At 34.7% G+C, this 25548-nt stretch overlaps 1 protein-coding gene across 7 annotated transcripts; it reads right to left on the bottom strand.

The window, feature by feature from the left end:
* Positions 1 to 577: 577 nt before the first annotated feature.
* Positions 578 to 25529, bottom strand: LOC125492532 (uncharacterized). Of its 7 annotated transcripts, none has more exons than XR_008967269.1 (7): positions 25207 to 25520; positions 21338 to 22585; positions 20781 to 20890; positions 19611 to 19698; positions 19032 to 19082; positions 18892 to 18936; positions 6355 to 18351 (listed from the first exon to the last, which is right to left on the bottom strand). XR_008967269.1 is itself a non-coding variant. In XM_057391143.1 (3 exons), the coding sequence occupies exon 3, from the start codon at positions 3118 to 3120 to the stop codon at positions 2350 to 2352; it is 771 nt and encodes a 256-aa protein (XP_057247126.1). In that variant the 5' UTR covers positions 3121 to 4095; positions 18281 to 18351; positions 18892 to 19024; the 3' UTR covers positions 578 to 2349. The 7 variants fall into 7 exon arrangements, 1 of the variants encoding a protein (XP_057247126.1); XR_008967268.1 differs by having other exon boundaries at positions 19611 to 19826; positions 25207 to 25517; XR_007269142.2 differs by lacking the exon at positions 21338 to 22585 and having other exon boundaries at positions 19611 to 19826; positions 25207 to 25523.
* Positions 25530 to 25548: the final 19 nt, after the last annotated feature.

Genomic DNA, 25548 nt, shown 5'->3' with positions numbered 1-25548 from the left:
CATAAAACAAGAGGCCCACTACCTACCCTTTTTATTCCATAAACCCTAGCGCGCCTCACACTCTCTCTCTTCAATTTTCATTCTCAGCGCGCCTCACACTCTCTCTTCAATTTTCATTCTCAGAAACTCTCTCACTCTCTCTCTTCAATTATCATTCTCAGAAACTCTCTATCTCACTCTCTCTCAAACCCTCAAACACGTCTGTCTCTCTCAAATACTCAAACCCCCTCTTTCTCTCACCCTCAAACCCGTCTCTCTCTCTCACCCTCAAAAACACGACTCTCCCTCACCGGCCTCTCTTATTCTCTCACCGGTTCTCTCAAACGCGTCTGTCTCCGGCGAAAATAGGTATAATCGCAACAAAAAAACCTCGTTTTCAAGATCTCCGGCGAAAATTATGTATAAACGCAACAAACAATCTGATTTTTCATTTTCGAGTTAGATCTCCGGCGAAAATATGGTATAATCGCAACGAAAATTGAAGATCTTCGAGTATAATCTCCTGCGATTCTTCGTGCATCTCAGGTTTTCAGATCTACAATTTCGTTTTTTTCATTTTTTCATTTTTTAGATCTAATTTTTTGTTTTCTTTTTGGCGTTTATTCGTTTTTAATTTTAGATCTTATTTTTAGCGTTAATTTTTTAGATCTAATTTTTGGCTTTTATTCGTTTTTGGCGTTAATTTTCTAGTTTTTTTTTTTGAGAGGAAATTAATTTTCTAGTTCATGCATCTGAAATTTAGATCTAATTTTTAGCATTAATTTTTTAGATCTAATTTATTCGTTTTTGGTTTTCATATCTGCGACTTTTTTTTTTGTTTTTATATCTGATTTTTTACTTTTATTGGCATTTATCATAGTATGGGATTTTCTTTTTAATTCTCTGAATTTCTTATTTTCATTTGCAGATCTGTGTAATTTGTTCTTCTCGAAGTCTTCTTCGTCGGAAACCGGCAGCGGCTCATCCTTGTTTTAGTTTTATTTTTACATTTGTAATGTAATTTGTTTACATTTAGTTTACAAATTCTTTTACATATTTACAATGTAATTTGTTTTGTATATATTGTATATATATTTTATACATATGTTTGTATCTAATATTTACATATTAATGCAAAAGATGTGTTTCTATATAATGTTTACATATCAATGTAAAATTATTGCAATTTTAAATTGGGAATATGGAACTGTGAGTTTGAGAGGAAAAAAATGAATTATTGCGATTTAAAGTAAGTGCAAATATTGAGTGCTAGCTCCTACTTTTTGGCCTGATTTCCCACTTTTTGGCTACTGATTTGCCCACTTTTTGGACTGATTTGCGTCGCACATTGCTTTATGTGCGACGCATATGCTTGATTTGCGTCGCACATACTGCTATGTGCGACGCAAATTACCTTATTATTTGGGGTTGTGGAGAGCCATCTGCGTCACACCGTATACAGGTGCGACGCAAATAGCTCAACCATTTGCGTCGCTCAGCATACGACGCAGATCATGTCTGGGTCATTTGCGTCGAGGCCTTTGCCGTCGGACCCATGTGCGACGCAAATAGGCGCCTCACATCCGACGCAAATTGCCTTTTCTGTACTAGTGAAGACCTGCAAGCAAGCAACAAAGAAGGGTTATAGAGATACAGACAAAACACAAAATGATTTCATTATCGTCACTAAACAGACCAACCTAATAGCAGTACTTACCATTCTCATGAACAGACGACAAGAGGAAGGCCGACAACGGCTTGTCCCCCAGGATGTATTTTGTATGAGGGAGCCAATGCAGGGGTTCTTTGGACTTAACCGTCCTCCCATCCTCATAGGTGATTGTATAATCCTCAGAGCTAAAATAGTCATAAGCCGCTAACTCTTCAGTAGTTAGCGGATCCAGTTCAAGATGCTCCATATGGGGAAAAGGTTCTGTAAAATGGCGGCGAACGGGATAGTCCTCTGGCACCCGCACCCAAAAGAAAGCGTCCTGCCAACCTTTTAAACTGGTCATTTTCGGCTGGACTGTCATTTTCTTGTCAACCGTCATTAGCGACCACCATCCCGTTAACCAAGAGGATCCGTTCTTCTTCAACCAATGAAGGTGGCGGAAGAGGTTTATCGTCTCAGGAAAATCCAAGAAGCGTACGACCCAAATGTACGCAATCAAATGTCATACTGCTAAAGGGGTCAGTTGTGCCAAACAGACGTTGAACGCGTTAAGAATCTTCACCAAAAAGGAGTCCAGGGGGAAACGCAGTCCAAATTCGAAGAGATGAGTGTAGACGGCCACATGGCCAGGAGTCAGTTATAATCGACCCTTCGGACGGCACAATCAGCCGATATGGGGAGGGCATTTGATACAGGTTTCACGCCACCCTTGGATACGCCAAGTTTAAGGCGTCCTGACACCATGGTCTATCTAGTTCTACAGTAAGAGGGCCGCAAGTAGCCTCCTCAGGGAGCCAAAGTGCATCGGTTACTGGACCGACATCAACCTCTTCCTGTCGGCCAGATTGAGAACTCTCCTCGACCATTCGGGCCTTTGAAGACGCGCCACCGGTCCGACGCTGATAAACGACCTCAGTATTATCTTCTTGGGCCATAGTGGTAGTAGGAGGATCGCTGTCGTCACCTAGATCAATAATAGGAGGATTAGGAGCGGCACACTCCTGCAAGCGGTCGTAAACGTTGGACGATACTCTGACCCCAGTATCCGCCAAACTGTCTAACCAAGCATGCTCCCTAAAAGGGGGGACATCAAGACCGGGGACGGCATCTGCTGACGGATGCCTACGGGTACGCCTAGCTAAAATTTGGTATCTAAGCTCCCTAAGCGTCTGCTTGTCGCCACTCTGGCTAGCGGTCAAGCACCTCAAAGTCAAATTTTGTTCCTCAGGAGTGGAGGGGTCGTTAAGAAACTTAGACCTTAACTCTCTTTCTCTATCAGTTGTGGGGGGTATGTTCGCTACCAGCCTAGTTCTTCCCACAGGGCTTAAGTCAGACTCCGAGTTGTTAACAAATGAAGGGGAAGAGGGATCACTCTCGATCATAAAGACCTCATCAAAAGCATTCTGACTATCAGATTGGTCCGAAAAGACCTCATCAAAAGCATTCTGACTATCAGATTGGTCCGACATGACGATTAAACGCGAAAAAGACTTAAGGAAATGAGGAGAAAAAATGTAAAGGTACTTGGAAACTTAAGGTCGCCGGGAAAAGGGAAATAACAAAGAGTGAAAGTCGCCGGAAAAGACAGGTGAAGCTTCGAAATAACGAAAACAACACCAAAAGTTAGAATCTTCAACCGGAAACCGTCGCAAAGTCGTAAAATCCAAAGCGAAGGAAGAACCCAGAAAATGCAAGTCAAAGAAAAGCAAAATCCTTAGTATCACTAGAACCGGAAGAATGAAACTAAAAGAATGATAAACTTTTTAGCAACAATGGAGCACTAAAGAACGAGCTTTTGAGCAATGCAAATATTGTCTATGGAGTTCTTGTCAGAAAGGAAGAGTGAGGAAGGAAGAGATTCTTTGGAATATGAGATAAAAACTCAGAAAAGTAACCGCCTTTTGTATTTATATATGGATGGGTGGCCAGGATTAAAAAACCTCTTCAACTTCTCTCTAGATATGCGCCAAGTGTCAGGGTAAAACAAAGACCTAGTAAACCATTGGGCGGGATTTCCGAAAAAGCAATCATTAACTTTTCGAAATTCTTCAACTCCCTACAACGACACGTGGCACCTGTCAAATTTATTCCATCAAAACAAATTAAATACAACAAAAATGCCCGCGTCCATCCAACAACATCCTTAGCGGTCAAGACCCCAAAAGATGATGGGGGGCTAGTTGTATGGGTATAACCCAAGTGTATTAACGGCCATACATAAAGTGTCCGCGAGCACGGCACAGGACGCGAACGTAAGCTAACCGTTTCTACACCGAAACAGCATGTTCTTTCTTGGAAACGTACTCTTCATCGGGGCATTGATGTTCTTCGTGACCATGGCTTTGACACTTTAAACATTTAATCCGTATTGTTGGACGCATGGTTGCAGTAGATGACTTCGTACGTGCGTTGGACTGTTGCTCGAATCCAAGTATTCCTTCTACCTGAGCAATGAGGTCATCCATGATACGTCGTGGTTATGAAATAACAAGCAGATACGATATCATGGAAGTTTAACGTTGCACAAAACTGGATAATGATTAGAATGGTTTGAAATTCGGACACAACAAATCTCGAGATGTTAGAAGTCCGACAAGCCAAAAATCACAGAAATCCGATATCACACGCTCTGTCACACGCTGTTGCAAACTACTGGTGTCAAACTGGGCGACAGGAATTTGACGCAGATATAATTGATTGTTGCGACTTCGTTAATGGTTCAAATGTGCTCAAATTATAATACAAGAAAATATGAATCCCGACTTGTAACGTATCCACACGAACAGTTTAACTTGACTGACTGCAGAATCAGACGCAAATAGCAGAATAGGATCTGCAACTGCCTACACCAAGATGATGTATTTCCTTATGCAAGAAACACAAATTTTGGCTCTTTAGTCTGTAATTAGATTTTCTTGAAGTTTCTTGATTTAAAGATTCAATCTTTAAGGTTATTTGATGAGAAATTCGAATACTTTGATGCAAAATAGCAAAAACACTCGAATGAAATCAATGATATGAAGAATTTGAATATTCTAAGTCAAGATTCAACTAGGGTTATGATTCACTCTTGAAAACTTTAGATTCACTCCATAAAACTTTTAGTTCACCAAGAATTAAACACAAAAACAGTCACTCCTAAACTTATTCGAACTAGTAAAGCATAAAGGTAAGCAAAAAATAACACGAACAAACTTATCACTAAAACAAGCCTAAGTGATAAAAACACACGGCTAAACACATTATAATCCTAATGGAAAACAAACTCCAGACAAAATAAAGTCCTAATGTAAAACAAAATCTTAACAAACTAGTAATTAAAAACCTAAATTACATAGAATTCTAACAGAACTTGAAGACTACATAATTAGTACTTCTCATATGCATCACAAGTAGTCACGTGGAAAATGATATATTATGAGTTTATGACATAAAAAAAGCTCATAAACTTTTTTATTGTTTATCATAAAAAAATCTCATGAAGTTTTTTTTATTGTTGCTCTTTACATAATTTTCTTTTGTTTATTGTGTGTTTGTACAAGTTAGTTTATAATACACTTCTATTGTTCCTATCAGATAAGGCTATGATACCATGACAAAAAATGGCTACTCTTTCTCTTCAAGTGAGAGGTGGGAATTTTGTGCCTGCATGCTTGAATTTAAAAGTTGAAGTGTTTCAAAATTCCAAAATTTTGCAATATTGGATTGACATACGCCTTTTTTTATATTCCAAAATTTTGCAATATTGGACTCACATGCGCCTTTTTCTTTATGATCTAACAAAAAAAAGAATAGAACAACTAATAATTTTACTCTACTAATGAAAGTATTGATCGAGACCACCTAGAGGAAAACTATGCTTTGATACCTTATTACTTATGTTCGTAATTACTTTCACAAAAGGTCCTATTGGTGAAAATTTTAACTCTTTGTAATTGGTGTACTTATATATGTTTTGTAATGGAATAATATACTCAATAATTGACAGCATTAATCAATTCGAATTCGAAAAAAATACAGTATTGTATCTTTTAAAAATTATTATAATTCATAATTTAATATTATTTAAAATTTTACTTTGAATCGCGTTTAATATGTATTAGTGTCAATAAAAAAAATAATCTTTCCATTGTTTTTGTTATCATTTGGAATCGGAAAAGAAGCCAATATAACTCAAATAACGGGTTAAGATTTCACTATTTAAAATAAAATAAAATAAACTCAAAATAACGAATTTAGCCTTTTCAGTTAATATATGCTGCACAACCAATAACACAAAAGTTTGAGTGAGCAAAAGAGTAAAACTTGACTATAAATTGTATGAACACATTTATTGCCATATGAGTTGCTGTTAGACAACCAGTGTCTAAAGGATTGAGGGCTAAAAGAGTAACAAATGAAAAATCAATAGTGTGAACACATTTATTGCAATTTAACACTAATGGGAAATTTAAGTCATAAAATAAACTATCTATAGAAAGATTCAAAATAAAAACAACATATTGAAATTCCCCAATGGAGAATATAGGAATAACAACAGAAAATGAAGGGAGTGTTTTTTATTACAAAGTCTAGAAATTACATAATATTTTTATCATTTAAAGTAGACTAAACATATATTATAATTATATACATAATATAAACACATTAATTTCATACAACTATAATAATGTCAAAATTACGCCATTGAACATAGTACTCCCTTTGTGTTTTTTTTTTTTTTATCTTTTCTACTTTTACTGTGCGCATTTGTCAATGCACTTTATCGGAATTAGATATCTTTCACTATATATTAGTAAAATTAAAACAATTGAATATTAAAGTACTCATTGAGATAAATCAAATAAGACCCCACATGAATTTATTTTTTGCCTTATATATTCAGAATAATATAAAAGATTCTCTCTAATCGTGAATAGTGTCAAGATTTCAAATGAGAAAGATAAAAAAAATTCAAAAGGAGTATTAGACTACTTTATATTTATCCAGAATAAAATAACCTTTTTTTTTTCTTGCCAATAAGGACAAAATGGACCAAATGCCTTCTTATAAACACTAAATAGAAAATCAATGAAAACTTGCTATATTTATGATATTTGTGTAAATTTACCCTTAAAAAAATATGAAATATTTCTTTATTAGCCTACAATCCAATCAATGATTTGCATTAATCATGGCCAGAATTGGTGTAATATCCTAAAAACTTAAACGTGTTTTTAAGTAAATAATAAATTATAATAAGTGGCTAAAATATATTTTATTTTATCGTTTCACTAATTATGCAAAATATAGTAAAACGAATATAGAATTTCAACATAAAATTACCAACTTAAAAATGTTAATAACTAAGTGATGATAATTTATATTTTACGATTTCATAAATTAATCAAGAATGTTATTTTTCTTGTTAAATCACTAAAGCACAAACATATCCAAATTTCACTAAAGTTCTACAAAGCCACGTGAACATTGATGAAGAGTAGAGCAAATTTTCTGATTTTTGGTTACAAAATAAAAGGAAAAGAGTAAAAGTCTTCCAAGTCAAACACTCCATAACTCTTGCCTTCTTCCTTACTCTTCCATGGCACTTAGCTTGGCAAACATGCCAACACCCTGCATTCTTTTTCCTCTGCCAAAAATCTGTCATCCTACCCATCTCCTTCCTAAAGTCAGAAATTCAGAAATATTTACTCCTTCCTTCCCAACTACTGAATTAGTATTTCTAGTTACCCTATAAATGGCCATGAAAATACCTCACCAAGAACAACAAGCTTCATCCTCTCATCTCTCACTTCACCACCACCTACGAACCACCTTTCAAACACCATATTTTCAAACACAAATTCGCCGAAAAATGTGACCCAAACAAACCCCAAAAGAAAACCCCATTATCTTCTCTCTATCTCTCCTCTATTTCAGATTTCACACCACCACCGGCCCCCACCATCTTGCGGACGCCAACATAGCCGGTGTCACCTGCGCGACACTCGCCGGTTACCTGCACGCTCATCGGAGCTACGCCACGCCTGCACGCACTTGCGTTCTCTCTCCTTCATGGCACTATCCTTCTCGCTCCTCCTTCGTGCCCAACAGCGCCGCACCAGCCCGAGACGTCTGCGCCACCAGTCCCGCTCCAACCCACGCCACCGGTGCGTCGCTGCTCGCCGTAGCTCCTCACCCTCCCTCCTCGATCTTCGTCGTCCCTGCTCTAGTAGTAGAGGTAACGACATCTTCCTTTTTGTTTTAAAGAAATTATGATTTTCTAATTCTTTTCTAATCAAACCCATGTTTAATTTCTTTTGTTAGTTTACTAGTTTGGGCCTAGGGTACTACAATTTGAACTTAAAGGGTTTATAAATCTGAATGGTTATGTTGTTGGGTTAAAAGATGTTTGAACTTGTTTTATGAACTGCTTTAGTTAGTTTAATCAAAACCACTTAACTTGATTTCTAAAAACTAGTTGAGGTGTTTAAAACTGACTCAATAAGCTTGTTAATTGTAACTTGAGTTTAAGTTATTATTACTTCACTAATACTTAAGTTCACTTATAAAAACAAGATAACTTGATTCATTAGTTTTAAGTGATTAAAAAAATATTATAATAATGCTAATGGTTCTAGTATAGTAAGGAACTTGATTAGTTTAATAGACGATTAATAAATGATTAACTATGAACTCTTACAATAATATTATACTTTCGAATGGTTATATAATATGTATTAATATAACTTTAATGTTTCGATAATTCTAAAGTATAACTAAAGGAACTACTTTCACCTAATTAGTTATTAAAGAGTCATCTTAAGAAGTTATTAACGACTAAGATAATAATGACCTTTATCAAGATCTTTTTGACAAAATAATGAACGTTATGACCTTAATAAGCGCTAGCTAATATTTAGGCTTAAAAGCTAAATAACGAAACGTTCATTAATAAAATTATTTTTGGATAGATTAAAGAAGATAAAGAATATTACAAGCCTCATCCGGATATCAAGGTTGTTAAGCGGGAATCTAGGTAACGTCGCTGCTAACACCCGCATTCCCCTTCGAAATTTGTTTTATGATCATGATTAATATTATGTTTTATATATGGATTGCGGGAGATGAAACGTTTTATGATGGTTATGATGATATGATGCTATGGAATGATGATGATGATGTTATGGATGAAATAAAAGAATATAATCATTCATGATGATGATGATATGCTTAAAAGAAATTAAACATGATAAATTCAAGTGAAAGACGGTTCTCGACAAGTATCCCGTTATCTTGGATCGTGCACGTACATCCCGGCCGGTTAACCACCTCCTGTTTAGTGAGGGTTATTCTCCTCGGGTGGCATCGCGCATTTCTATATGGGAATTAACGCCACCTCCTGTTTAGTGAGGGCTTTTATCCTCGGGTGGCTGCCTCCCGTTTACGATGTTACTATGTTCTAGGGAGACGTCTCTTTTGTTGTACGAGCCAAGTTACCAAATAATATGAATCAAGATGATGATGATAGAGAAGATAATGTAACATAATATGATATGTTTGTGAAATAGTTTTACTTATTGTCTCCGCCCTGTTTTTAAATAAAATGATGTGATTTGAATTTACGATGTTAGAGTAGTATATTACCGAGCCTCGGCTCACGACGTTTTTTTTATGTTTTAGGTACCGGTGGTGATAACGGGATGACGTGGCAGTGAGGATTATTATAATATTTAGACTTACGTAGACTCTCATGGTTTTAATTTAAGTGAATGTCAAACTCTGATTAGTAACTAAGTTTTTATTAATCGAAACTAATGTTAGATCCATATTACATTTCATGTTATAAAATGTTTAAATTTATGAGTTTATGTTTCCTTGTATTTTCCTAACGAAAAGTACAAAAATAAGGGCCGACTATCTAGGTTCCACTGCTAATAACCGATTAATTAACTAAACAACGATGATTAGAGGTCGGTGCGTTACAGGTTGGTATCAGAGTAACGGTTTTCGGTACCTCAAGTAAGACCCCAAAGGTTTTACATAAATAAATAAATAAAATAGCAAAGTAATCTTGTAAAATCATAATCATCACCATAAGTTACAAGTTTTATATAATATAATTTAATATGAATAATAAACGTGTAGTTAGTAAGTGCTTAAAAATGAAAATGAGTGTGAGTGTTACGATCGGGGAAGGGAATGTTTTTTTTTTACGATGATAGTTATGCCTCCTTCAACATGTTATGCACATGGAATATGTGATATTTTATAACATGGCAACAAGTGAAAGTGGAACTACTAGAGGAAACAGAAATCATGGGTCTGAAGTCACACTTGAAGAAATGAGGGCAAGGCTAGATACTTTGCAAAGTAACCCTATTTATGAAGAAACGCCTGAAAATGCTAATGGAAATCAGGTGGATATAATGAAGCTGATGATGGAATTCTTACCAGGAAACCGACCAAGGGCCAAGACAGGGCAGGAAGAATGCTTCAATATGTTCAAAAGGTTTTCTGCTCATAAGTCGCCTACTTATGATGGAAAACCAGACCCTACCGAGTTCGAGGAATGGTTGAATGGCATGGAGAAACTCTTTGATGCCACCTAGTGCCCAGACAAGTGCAAAGTTAACTTTGTTGTGTTCTACTTAAAAGGGCAAGCTGATCTGTGGTGGAAGACTGCTAAAGAGATGCAGAATCAACCTAGATTTGGATGGAAAGGCCTAAAGGAGGCTATGAGAAACCAATTTTACCCTCAGTCTCTGCAGCTCCAGATGGAATCTGAGTTTATCCATCTGAGGCAAAAGGGTATGTCAGTTATGAAATATGTTGTGAAATTCAATGAGTTAGCTCGATTTGCTCCTGATCTGGTGTCTACGGATCGTCAAAGGATGAATTGATTTGAAGGAGGTTTGAATCTGGATATTTAAGAAAGGCTTGATGCAAATATGAGTAAGTCATATCAAGAGTTATATGACCGGGATATCAATGTTGAAAGGAAAGTGAAGTTGCGTAAGGATGTGTATGAGGGTGGAAAAAGAAAAGTTAAGTCTCATGATGGCCGTTCCAGCAACAACTTCAACAAAAAATCAAACACGAGATATTCGGGAAAGAATCAGAAGCAAATTCCTTGATGCAACAATTGCAGAAGACAAGGCCACATGACCAATGAATATCGTAAGGGAAGTGATCAATGTTACAGGTGTGGTGAACCAGGTCATGTGATTAAGAATTGTCCGATTCCTGATTGGCAAAGTGGAAACGCCGTTAACCGTGGTTAAAGGAATGGTCAAAACCCTAGTTATGGTGGGAACGCAAGCAATGCAAACAAGAACCCTCCACATGGACTCTCTGCAGACTGGAAGAGTCTTTATGATGCAGCGTGAAGAAGCGGAAGCAGATGATACTGTCATTACTGGTACTTTTCCTATCAACTTTGTTGCCGCTTATGTTCTTTTCGATTCTGGAGCTTCCCATTCGTTTATATCTACTGCATTTTCTAGAAGATTGAATGGAAAATCATGCTCTGAATTCTCTGCCATTTTTGTCACCATCCCTAATGGTGAATCCATCTTATGTAACGCCATGTATAGAAATTATCCTATCCTTATATGAGGCTTTGAATTTCAAGTGGACCTTGTTCAAATTGAATTACCCGATTTTGATGTGATATTGGGAATGAATTGGTTATCAAAGTATAAAGCTGACATAAATTGACTTAACCATGAAATAACCTTCAGAAAACTAGATAGGGTGTAAGGTTTCTTATCGAAGAAGAAAAGTCCAACCCAAACCTGAAATCATCTCAATCTTGAAAGCCTTCAAGTTACTTTCAAAGGGTCATCATGGATACCTCTATAATGTGGTAGACCTAACCAAAACTGAACCCTTGTTGTCCGATATTCCCATAATTTGTGAGTACCCTGATGTATTTTCGGAAGAGATATTCGGCATGCCTCCAGAAAGAAAAATAGATTTCAGCATTGACCTTGTCCCTAGATCTGCTCCTATTTCGAAGGCACCTTATCGAATGGCACCTGCTGAGTTACAAGAATTTAAAAAGCAACTAGATGAATTACTCGAGATGGGGTATATTCGACCTAGTGTATCACCATGGGGTGCACTAGTTCTATTTGTCAAGAAGAAAGATGGAAGCATGAGGTTATGTATTGATTATCGGGAATTGAAAAAGATCACCATCAAGAATAAATAGCCATTGCCCCGTATTCATGATCTTTTCGATCAACTTCAAGGTGCAACCATCTTCTCCAAGATAGATTTAAGATCTGGATATCATCAATTCCACATTAAGCCAGAGGATATTTCAAAAACTGCTTTCAGTTGTGAATTTACAAGTAATGTCATTTGGGTTAACCAATGCCCCTGCTGTTTTCATGGATCTGATGAACCGATTATTTAAATCACACATTGATAAGTTTGTATGGAGTGATGAATGTGAAGCAGCATTTCAGGAGTTGAAGAAGTGTCTGACTACTGCTCCTGTTCTTACTCTCCCTTCTGCCACTGATGAATTTTTTTTTGTATAGTGATGCCTCTAAGCATGGATTAGGGTGTGTGTTGATGCAGAAGGATAAAGTTATAGCACATGCTTCCCGTCAACTCAAGCCTCATGAACAAAACTACCTAACTCATGACCTTGAGCTAGCCGCAGTTGTGTTTGCTCTCAAAATATGGAGACAATACTATCTCTATGGTGTTCCATGTAAGATCTTCACCGACCACAAAAGCCTTAAATACATTTTTACCCAAAAAGAATTGAACCTGAGGGAACGTAGATGGCTTGAACTCATCAAAGATTATGATGTTGATATCCTATATCACCCTGGCAAATCTAATGTTATAGCTGATGCTCTAAGCCGAAAATCCTACCTAAACACAACCTTGACCTTGCCGAAAGAAATCAATGATGATTTGATAAAGATGAAAGTGGAGATTATGCAGCCGAAAATAGAAGCACAGTTGTATGCATTTGAGTTGAGGCCGACTTTGTTGGAAGAAATAAAAGAGGCGTAAAATGGAGACTTGGAGTTGCAAAAGACAAATCACCGGGATTTGTGATCCAAGATGATGGCACGTTGAGATTTCAAAGAAGAATATGTGTTCCTAATAATGAAGGATTGAAAAAGAGAATTATGGAAGAAGCTCACAATAGTCCTTTCTCTGTTCGCCCTGGAGGAACAAGTTGTACAAGCATTTATACCAGACATTCTGGTGGAGCAATATGAAGCAAGAAGTTGCAGGATTTGTGTCGAGATGTTTGGCTTCTCAAAGGATAAAGATCGAACATCAGAGACCCGCAGGATTGTTGCAACCATTAGATGTACTTACATGGAAATGGGATTCAATTTCAATGGATTTTATTATGGGATTGCCACAGTCATTTCGAGGAATGAATTCTTTTTGGGTCATTGTGGATAGATTAACAAAATCCGCACATTTATTGGCCATTAGAAATAAATGGAGTTTGGTTAAGTTAGTCGAATTATATGTGAGCACAATTGTCATATTGCATGGAGTGCCAAGTTCTATTGTGTCAGATCGTGACTCGAGTTTCCAAGCGAAAATTTGGACAACATTGCAAAAGGCACTTGGTACGAGACTGGATTTTAGTACAAATTTCCATTCAGCAACTGATGGTCAAACTGAAAAAACCATCCAGACTCTTGAAAATATGTTGAGAGCATGTATTTTGGATTTTCAAGGAAGTTGGGAGAAATACATGTCATTGGTTGAATTTTCTTACAACAACAGCTATCAAACTAGCATCCAGATGGCACCATCTAAAGCACTCTATGGAAGAAGATGTAGAACACCCCTGTGTTGGAGTGACATTGATGAAGCACGGATGATTGGACCTGACTTGATACAAGAAACAACGGAAAAAGTATGATTAATCCAAGTCAGGATGAAAGCTGCACAGAATCGACAAAAGAGCTACGAGACCGTCGAAGGAGACCATTGGAGTTCTAAGTAGGTGATCATCTTTTCTTGAAAATTTCAGCTACAAAGGGTATTATGAGATTTGGTCTAACTGGTAAGCTAAGTCCGAGATACATTGGTCCATACAAGATTCTGGAACGAGTCATCGAAGTAGCTTATCGCTTGGCGTTACCGACTGACTTGGATAAAGTTCATAATGTTTTCCACGTGTCGATGTTGTAGAAGTATATACCAGACCCTAGCCATGTGATCAGACACTGCACGACCCTTTGCAATTAAGGAAGGATTTGACGTATGAAGAGAAACCAATTGAAATTCTTGATTGTAGGGAAAAGCAACTCAGAAACAAAGTGATTCCTATGGTTAAGATTTTATGGGCTAATCACCAGCATCAGAAGCCACTTGGGAAGTAGAGGATCAGATTAGAACAAAATACCCTCACTTGTTTGAATAGATGAATTTGATGTGTATATGTGATTATGAAATCCTATGTATGAATGTTCAAGTTTATGAATGCATGATGTTATCCTTATGACAATGATATGTAAGTTTCGAGGACGAAACTTTTTCTACGGGGGTAAGGATGTAATATCCTAAAAACTTAAACGTATTTAAGTAAATGATTAATTATAATAAGTGGTTAAAATATATTTTATTTTATCGTTTCACTAATTAAACAAAATATAATGAAACAAATATAGAAAATTAACATAAATTACCAACTTAAAAATGTTGATAACTAAGTGATGATAATTTATATTTTACGATTTCATGAATTAATCAAGAATGTTAGTTTTGTTGTTAAATCACTAAAGCACAAAGATATCCAAATTTCCCTAAAGTTCTACAAAGCCACGTGAAGTTGATGAAGAGTAGAGCAAATTTCATGATCTTGGGTTACAAAATAAAAGAAAAGAGTAAAAGTCTTCCAAGTCAAACACTCCATAACTCTTGCCTTCTTCCTCACTCTTTCATGGCACTTGGCAAACATGCTAACACCCTCCATTATTTTTCCTCTGCCAAAATCTGTCATCCTACCCATCTCCTTCCTCAAGTAAAAAATTCAGAACAACTTTCTGGTTTTTGTTAAAAAAAAAAAAGGAAAAAAGAATAATAGTCTCCCAAAGTAAACTACCCCATAACTTCTACCTTCTTCCAACTCTTCCATGGCACTTGGCAAACATGCCAACATTCCCCATTCTTTTCTCGCCCAAAACTGTCCATCCAATCCATCTTCTTCCTCGATAATGCAGAATTATTTACTCCAATTTTTTCTTCCCAGCTACTGATTTGGTTCTCTTAATTCCACTCTAATAATGTGTTTGGTTCATTTTTAGTAAAGGAAAGGAAGAGAAGAGAAAGGGAGGGAAGAGAAAAGAAAAGAATGGAAGAGATTGAAAAAAACCTTAATTTCCCATGTTTGGTATAAATTTTCTCTTTCTTTCCAAATTCCCCCACTTTTGGGAGGAAAGGAGAGTGAAATTTTATTAAAGAGTCTTTCCTTCCAATTCCTTTCATTTCCTTTCACTTAATTTCTTTTTAATGAACCAAACATTGGAAATAATAAATTTCCTTCCACTTCCTTTCTTTTCCTTCCAAATCCTTTCTACCAAACAAGATGTAAGGGCCTGTTCTCTTCAGCATAAAACAGCTGAACTGAACTGAACTGAACTTATTTAACTTAACTGAACTGAACTGAATTGAATTGAATTAAATTGAATTAAGTTAAATTGAATTAAATTGAATGTAATAAATATATAAATAATATTTTAAACAATAATAATTATAATGATAAGTAATAATAATGAATAATAATAATAGTATTTTGGATATTTTTAAATGATAGTTATAAATAAATAATATTAATAATCATAAATTAATAATAATAATAATTAATGATAATAATGATAATTTATAATTATTATTTTATATTATTTGTATTAATATATTAATACTTGATGATGATATTTAATAACAATAATGTCTAAGAATTAAATTAATTTTATATTATTTGTATTAATATATTAATACTTGATGATGATATATAATAACAATAATATCTAAGAAGTAAATTAATATTACTATTTTAATAATTAGATTTAATAATATAAAAATATTTAGTAATAAAAATAATGATACCGCCAAAATTACATCATAAACCGTCTTGACGCGATTTGATTGGTTTATGGGCTAAAAAAAGTGGTTTTATTTGTGATTTGACCTAAACCATGTTCCTCCTAATAATAATAGTAATAATAATGAGTAAAGCTATAATCAACAAATAATATATAGAAACAACAACAATAATAATAATACTTAATAGTAATGATATATATTTAAATAATAATGATAATAATTTAAATAAAAATAAAAAAAATTAATAATAATAATAATAATAGTAATTAGTAAAATAAATTATACCAACATAATAATAATATTTAACAAAATGGTTATAAAAGAATGGAGATGAGCTGAACTGAATTGAACAGAACTGATTGGAGCTGAACTGAACTGAACTGAACTGAAAATAAGCTGGGGAGAACAGGCCCTAAGTGGCCAATGAAACCCCTCACCAAAAACATAATAATCAACAAACTTCCTTATCTCATTTCTCACCTCACCACCACCTAAGAACCACCTTTTCAAACACCACAATTTCAGTCACAAACTCACTGGAACCTCGCCAGAAAACGTGACCCAAAGAAACCCCAAAGAGAAAACCCTCATTTTTCTCTCTCTCCCCACTGTTTCGGGCTTCTCACACCACCACCACCATCTGCCACCACTGCGCGGCGCCAGCCTCGCGCAGCGTCTTAGTCGCTCTCCCCCTACTCCCCTCGACGCTCGCACGCCACCAACACCCACCTTCTCTCATTCCTTTTCTCTCTCTCTCTTCCTCACACTCCCCTTCTTTCTCGCTCAACCCCATGCAAGCCTCGTGTTTCTCTACTATGCACCGCAATGGTGCTGCCGCACTACCACCCACCTCTGTCTCCGTTCGCTGTTGTGCTTCACCACTCACACCTAACCACGCCAGCACTTACACGTCATTTCTCTCGCTCAACCCCCTCGACAGCCACTCCCATTCTCTGAGTGCTGCAGCGTTCTACGCCTCTGTGCCGCGCCGGAGCCTCGTGAGCCACCAACCTTGCTCGGAGTTCGCCGCAATTCACCAGAGCTCCTCGTTCCCCCTCTTCGTGTCGTTGCTGCTCACTCTAAGATCAGTGGTATACCCTTGCCTTGTTTTGTTTTTATTTCTCATGTTTATTTTACCCCAAGCCCATCAATAACCTTGTTTAGTATGTTTGTTTTGGCCCTCGGACCATTAACTTAGAATTAAAGCTAGGTGTTGTAATTGTGAGTTGTTATGTGTTGGGCTAAAAGATGAATTGGACTTGTTATGATTTTATTTAAGGACTGACTTAGTTAGTTTAATTAAATCATCTAACTTAATTCATATAACTATTATTGGGCTATAATTCCTTATGACTATATTATTTGAGTTAATTTAAACTAATCCAATAAGCTTGCTATTTGTAATAAGAGTATAGGTTATTGTTACCTCACTAATACTTAAGTTTACTTATAATAACTAGTTAGCTTGATTTATTAGTTTTATGTGATTAAATAATATTACAATAATGTTAACGATTCTATTATAGCAATAAACTTAGTTAATTAATAATAAACAATTAATTGATGATTAACTATGGACTCTTATAATAATAATATATACTTCTGTCAAATCGAGTAACTAGTGGAAATCTCAAATGCTCCGGTTAAAAAGCCCACAAATGCTCCGTAGTTTACACGTAGCAGACATTATACGAGCATTTGAGCATTTCACAAATGCTCCGGTTGTAAACCGAAGCATTTATATTTTCAAATGCTCCGGTTGTGCTTAAAATCAGAGCATTTGAGCTTTTTTATATGGGTAAAAATCAACAAATGCTTCGGTTATTAAGCAAAATCGAAGCATTTGATGTTGCGAATGCTCCGGTTTTCCTCAACAACCGAAGCATTTGTAAATTTTGAATAATAAAAAAATTCAACAGCTACTGCCAGCCAGTAGCATACGTGCTAGCAGTAGCAGCAGCCACTAAGTCATATGTAGTTTCCATTTTAGAAACAATGACAGTAAAGTCATATTAAGATGCATAAAAGGCAGGTTAACCCAGGGCTAATCAGTAGAATATCAAACTAATTATGTAGGAGTTTGAAGATTAAACTTGCAGATTGAACTTGTAAATGGATACCAAATAAGCAGAACAAGATAATAATAAAAAATAAATAAAAATTGATGGTTGACTTTGAATCTTTTACTTCATTACTCATATAATAGGCCGGTTACTTCATGTAATAACTAATTAGAACATAGAAAAATGTATGTATCATTGAGAGTTCAAAATAAATTAAGGCACACCATGAGTTCAATGTTAGATTTTACAAGTAACACGAAGTTGTAATTTTGATTTTTAAGTTTATGAACTTATATTTTATTAGTGAGGGATAACATAGTAGATTAAGAGGAGAAAATTTTCATAAAAACTAATCCAATTACCCGCACAAATCAATCAACTAATCTACAGCACCAAAATTCAGTTTTTTTTAGGTGAACAAAATTTGGTTATTCTTTTCGCATAATTACAATAGAACAGTACTTAAAGAAGGCAAAATTTATCAAACCAAAGAGAGAGGAAGCGCCGATGAATTCCCCGGTGGTCGCCGTTGCTTTGGTCATCTTCGGACAGATGTTTCTAGCAAACAAACAAGACGAGTTTTAGAAACTGGCTCATCATTACCAGCAACACCCTATGAATGATCGAGAACATGGACAATGAAAACAACACAAAGTTCCAACTTTTGAGTTTATGAACTTAAACTACAACATTTAAAATTACTCCTGTGCAATGCCCCAAACAAGGCAAAATTCAAAAGTAATGGAAAAGGCAATATCACATACTTACTGCCTTACTGGTTATAATTTAAGGAATACCACAAAGCTTCTAAGCTAGATCTTACATGGTCCAATAATATATTTGCCCAACAATTAGCTAAAATTGAACCAGGTGGTGGAGACATATATATGGATCTTAGCCATTAAGTGGATCTTGATACCATAACCGAAAAAAAAAACTGCAACATACAACACCTACACTATCTATCACAGTCCCCATGGTAAGGAACACAAAAGCTGGAAGTAAAGAAAGCAGAATCAACTTACAAAGCTTTATTGCTCACGAGAATAGGAAAAAGTGATAAAAAAAGGATGCGCGGCTAAAGCAACATGCAGTTACCTTGAATGAGGCACGAAATCCTAGTTTCTGAATAATTTGAGCATGCTGAAAAGTAAACACCATGATATATAACCAACATTTAGGAAAAAAAATCTCAAATAAACAAAAACCAAAAACCTCTCATATTCACAATGCCTTACCTTACGAGCTGTTAGTTTTCAGTACCGCTCCTTTTTAGCCCCAATAAATACCTAGATTGCCCAGAATCATCAGAGCTGCTAGTTTCAAAAAATACACCTAAAGGAAATAAATCCAGGACTGTCCTAACGTCGGGAGAAGCGCCTATAATATCTTAATAACCTAGAAGCTCGACATCTAATTACATTATCTCAAAATTTGCAACAGCAAAGTTGCTAGTTAAATCTCAACTTATAAATGTAAATAAGCTTATAATTATACATATTATCATAATTAATAGGTGTGGATTTAAGTCCACAACACGTCATCAGTTAAGCTTATATGGCAACAAATTGCAAAAGTTGTCCTGCCAATTGATCGGCATACAAGTATATCATTCTCTCAAAGAGATTGGCTAAAAGACAAAACTTGCTAATGCTCTGCATTCATTCATTTACCATAAAATAAAGTGTTAAAAAGCAAACCAAAAGCATTCTTGGCAAGTAGATATTCCATGCAACAAATCATGACACGGAGAAGACGAGTAACGCAAGACCAGATTATGTAGTTACAGAACATTAGAATAGTAAAAAAAGACTTACGGTTTCAATTTCCAGTAATCACAACCAAAGAAGTATTCAACTGGCTCCAAAACCCGACAATCAACGCTCATTAATGGCGCATACTTTCCTGCTTCACAATCTACACTAGTTAGAGAGCGACCTACTTTTGGTATCATTGTGATACTACCCTCTTGTCCACATAACTTCCCTTGGTATAGTTAGAACGAGATTGCTAGCAGCAATAATAGAATATACCTAACACCAAAGGCCGAGTAAGAACACACCACCATAAGTTATAGAGGAGGCATTACAGAAAGAGGAAAAAAAACATACAAAGATTTTCTGCAGATAAAAACTCGTGCAAATAGTTCTAATTGATAGTAAACCTGAAGAGCTGCAGAATAGCAATGGAGCACTCATGCATACTAATCCTATTCAATGGCTGCAGAACATTATTCTAGATCTAACTTATACAACTTTTGCAACAAATCACAACATGACATTAATAGTTCACTGTGCTTTACCATTAAATTATAGAAAAAGACCAAAATAATATAGCAAATCTAAAAGCATGACGAAATGATTGATCCAAAATAATCTTTTAATCCATATTTGTCAATTGCCTAAAGTACTTCACTAGGTCTGCTTTATTTACGCCAGACATATTAGCCAACTTTAGACTTTGGAGGCAATATCCTAAAAATAAATATTCCATAACAACTTAAGACATGATCTTAAATTCACCACACTAAACCAGACATAATTAGGTATGAAAAGTCGGTCAATAATTTCAGTTTTCAATTAATTTGATAACATACGGCTATAATCCCACAGGGAAGAAGCTCTTGAAAACAATTGACTAACAGATACCTCATCACCAGTAGTTATGGAATCGTATCATTGATAAACAAAAGGCGAGAACCTCCTAGGGCTAAACTGCTCAACAAAATCAAAACATCTTTGATTTTTATAAGACCAACATAATAGCAAAAGTAATACACGAAACACACTTATTCTCAAGCAAGTCAATAGCAAACATGATTCAATGGTGGACTCATTTACCATATCAACACAATATAAACATCTAAAATCACCAGATAATCACACAAATGAATTTATCAAATCCACTATGTAATTCATGCAAAACCCACCTAAAACCAAGTTTATTTTAACTAACTAAATTTACCGATGAATTTATCAAAAACTAACCGAATAAAGATGTTGCTGGCGAGGTGGGCGGCAGTGAAGGAGAGGAATCGTTAGTGGTGACGGACATGCAACAGTTGTTGGCGGATTGTGACGGAGTGAGGGAGAGAGACCTAATGACCCATCAAATTAACCCTTCAAAAAACATAGATTTGCAATCTATCGACAACATAAACAAAAATTCCGGTTCTTTCAACGGAATCAAAGAGAGGAATGATAAGAGGACGCGAAAGCTCTTTCAATCGAAACCCTAATTTTGATGTTATTCGTGTGTCCCAAAAGTTATGAGAACGGCGAAATCGATTTGATATGAGTGAAAGGAAATCCTACAGGTTGCTTGGTAATGGTAATTAAACAATTGATAAGTTAAATCTTGAAAATAAAAGAGAGAAAATGGAAATTAAAACTTTTTCTCAACTACAATTTGTATGGTCTCAAACAAGTTAAAAACTTTTATCCTGAGAGAGAAACTCATAAACCTAATCTTGATCTCTACACCAAATCTACGACCAACATTATAAATCTGAACAACAAAAGCAAATTGAGTGAAGAAACCATACCATAAGATCAAGGAGAGAAGAGTCGGAATGACGACGAACAAGCTTGGAAGCGCGAAGCCGGTGCTCGACGTAGCCATCGGAGGCGTCCGAGTTAGGGAGGAGAGAGAAGGTGGTGGGGTGGATGGTCGCATTGTGGTCTGTAGGAAATAAGTGATTGGATTTGGGGGGGGGGTGGTTCACAAAATCTAAGGAAAGAAACTTCTGGATGGATACGGAGTGATGGGGGAGAACAAGGAGAGAGAAAGCAAGGAGAGACAGAGAAAAAGGGTGAAAGAATCGAAAAAAGGTGAGAAAGAGTTGGGCTGGGGTCAGTTAAAAAGTGCGAATCATATCAAGTGCTCCGTTTAAACGGAGCATTTGTTCACTTTTATATTAATATTTGAATTTATGCGTGTGAAATGCTCCGTTTTGTATAAAACCGAAGCACTTGTAATGTAGCAAAAGAGGTTTTCTCCACTAGTGAATGGTTATATAGTATGTATTAATGTAATTGTAAGTATAATGTTTCGATAATTCTAAAAATATAACTAATAAAGGAGTTATTTCACCTATTTAGTTGATTAACGAATCACCTTAAGACGGTATTAACGACTAGGTTAACAATGACCTTTATTAAGAACTTTATGACAATACAATGAACGCTATGACTATAAATAGCTCCAACTAATATTTAGGCTTAAAAGCTAAACAATGAAACATTCATTAATAAAATTATTCTTGAATAGATAAAAAAAGATAAAGGATATTACAAGCCTTCCCCTGGCTATCAAGGTTGTTAAGCAGAAATTCAAGTAATAACGTCTACTGCTAATACCAGCATTTCCCTTTGAAGTATGTTTTATGATCATGATTAATATTATATTTTATATATGGATTGCGGAAAATGAAATGTTTTATGATGGTTATGATGATATGATGCTATGAAATGATGATGATGATGATGTTATGGATGAAATGAAATAATATAATTATTCATTATGATTATGTTATGCTTAAAAGAAATGAAACATGATAAATTCAAGTGAAATACGGTTCTTGACAGTATTATGCTATCCTGGGTCGTGCATGTACCTCCCAGTCGGTTAACCACCTCCCATTTAGTGAGGGCTAATGTCCTCGGGTGGCACCGCGCACTTTTATATTCTGGACATTAACGCCACCTCCCGTTTAGTGAGGGCTATTGTCCTTAGGTGGCTGCCTCCCGTTTAAGATGTTACTATGTTCTGGGTTGACGTCCCTTCTGTTGTACTAGACAAGTTACCAAATAATATGAATTATGATGATGAACATGATAAAAAAGATAGTTTTACTCATTCTCTTCTCCCTCTTTATAAATAAAATGAGTTGAAATGAATTTACGTTGTTAGAGTAGTATGTTACTGAGACTCGGCTCACGATATTTTGTTTTATGTTTTAGGTACTGGTGATGATATCGGGATGGCGTAACACTGAGGAGTAATATAATATCAAGACTTATGTAGACTCTTATGGTTTTAATTTAAGTTAATGTTAAACTCTGCTTAGGAATTAAGTTTCTATTAATCAAGACTAATGTTGGTTCCATATTATATTTCACGTTATAATATGTTTAAATTTACGAATTTATGTGGCCTTGTATTTTCCTAATGGAAAGTACGACAGTAACGCGTCGACTATCTAGAATCTGTTGCTAATTATTGATTAATTAACTTAATAAAATTGATTAGAAGTCGGGGCGTTACAATAAAAGAAATTAGAAACAATAAATTTCAAATTTTATGTAAAAATATATATTGAGAATCGCCTCTTTTTGGGAATATAGGGTATAAGTGATTTGAATCGAAACAAATATATAAGTCAATGGGGGAAGTTCCCAACAACTGCAATCATTGTTGTTGAGAATAATTAATATGTAAATGCTAATTATGTTTAAATATGAGAAACTTATACATAAAAAATTAATGGTTATTGCAATTGATTATTTACATACTTTAAATGATCAGTGTGTAATATCAATTCAAATCGTATGAGGAATGACACTTTCAATTCTATAAAATGAATTTAGAGTTTATCAATTCATATCATAAAACTTAAATACATGGAATTTACTATCAGCCAAATAGAGGTTAATAATAACTTAAAGTGGTGTTGCATATTTACCTATATTGCAAAATCATCTTTAGGTTATATAATTATCTTCATTGAAAATATTACATGTATTCTCATACGATTGATTACTTTAAAAAATATCCTAAACTATATGTTTAACATAAGTTTTTAACAACATAAAAGAGAGAGATACAAATAAAGAAAAGAAAGACACTCATGATGACGAGAGAAATAGAGAGAATTCAATGTCAAATAAAAGTAATATAATGAAGAATTAATTTCAAATAGCCTAAAGTGGTAACTATAACACTGATGGAAGAAGTAGATATTTTATATAAGGTGTGTGTATCAGTCTTGCAACTATAAAAGACCTAGATGTTGAGTACAAATGGTATAACGAAACTTGTATAAGTAATGGTTTAGTGGGGTAAAAAGAGATGGTGAAGTTATAAGACGTACGAAAGACGACAGTGCCCTTAGCTGTGCCAAAGTGCACAAATAATATCTATTAAGAATAATTTTAAATCCATTAATTATTTTATTAAATTTGATGTGTTTTTATAATCTTAAAGTGAAAGTTATCATTTTGTCAGAATTATATGTGTGTGGTTTAAACCTAAATTTGTAAAAGATTTGCTGGAAAGCTATAGCACATAACTATTTATAATCCATGAATAGGTTTGTTCTTAAAAAAACAAAAAACTTAATTCATCATAATTTGTTGTTGTTATTTCACCCATTATATCATAATCATCGTCACTTCCATGGATTAATCAAAGTAGATGAAAACAATCGATAAATAAATGAAAAAGTAAAGAAATTGGGAACCAGTTTGTGATGTTACTAAATCACGAAAAAAAAGTCGTTAATAACGCAGAAAGCATATATGACCATTCAATTGTGATTATCTAAGAGCATAAACTAATTATATGTTCTCATTTTAGGTTTGGTTCTTATTTGGATCATTCAACAAAGATTTTGTGGGGGCTTTATTTTGGCAACAATTATCAATGAATGCCAGTTATTCAGATTATATTTGACAAATAAATCAAGGCGCATTTCATAAATTAATCGTAATGGCATTTTTTGTACATAGAACAATAAAGAAGAAGATGACGCATTTGCTGTTTGCCTTGCAATCTCAATAATTTTTGTTATATATGTAAAAAAAAATGAAGTTGTAACTGATTGTAGAGGAATAAATTACATGGAGTATTGAGCAAGTACATTAAATTACTAACCAAATAAATGTTCTCAAAGAAAAAAAAACTCTTCAACTTCATATTAAAAAATATACTATGTATTAATACCTTTATAAAACTAGGGGTTTTTTTTGAATTTTTAAAACATTGCATTATTATAATTATACCGGTTAAAATTATACTATGTATTAGTACTACAATTGTAAGTTTATAACCATACTCATCTAGAATTTTCTAAATAGGTTGATGAAAATTCAATGGTGTAACCATAAATGTTCTAAAGGGAAAAAAAATACTTCAACTTCACACTAAAAAATAAACTATGTATTAATACTTTCATAAAACTAGGGATTTTTTTTGAAATTTTAAAACATTGCATTATTATAATTATACCGGTTAAAAATTATACTATATTAGTACTACAATTGTAAGTCTATAACCATATTCATCTAGAATTTTCTAAATAGGTCGATCGAAATTCAGTGGTATAACTTACTTCCTTGCAAATTAACCAAAACTATCAATAAAGTATAAAATCAATACAAAAAAAGATCCAAAGGTGAAATAAAAAAGAGGTACCTATAGTTGTTGATCGTGAGAAAGCAAACAAGTAGTGGTGGCCTGGTGGTATGCAGTGGTGGTGTAAGACAATAAGAGAGGGGAATAAGCATGACTGCGAGAAGTGGGAACAAAAGTGGTTGCATGGCCAAGTGTTAATGGTGCACATTGCAATTTTATCTTACTTTTTTTTTATAAACTTCTATTTTTAAACAAGGTGGGTTACGTGGACCATCATGAGTCAATTTTAGAATATCTCAATGCACTATCAAAAAAACTCTAAATGACAAGCTAACATTTATACCATTATTTTTAGACAAACGTCCTATATATAATGGAACATTTTAAAACAAAATATTTTCC

This window comes from Beta vulgaris, chromosome 8, assembly GCF_026745355.1.
Source record: "Beta vulgaris subsp. vulgaris cultivar EL10 chromosome 8, EL10.2, whole genome shotgun sequence".
NCBI lineage: Eukaryota > Viridiplantae > Streptophyta > Magnoliopsida > Caryophyllales > Amaranthaceae > Beta > Beta vulgaris.
This window is presented reverse-complemented; position numbering and strand designations above follow the sequence as displayed.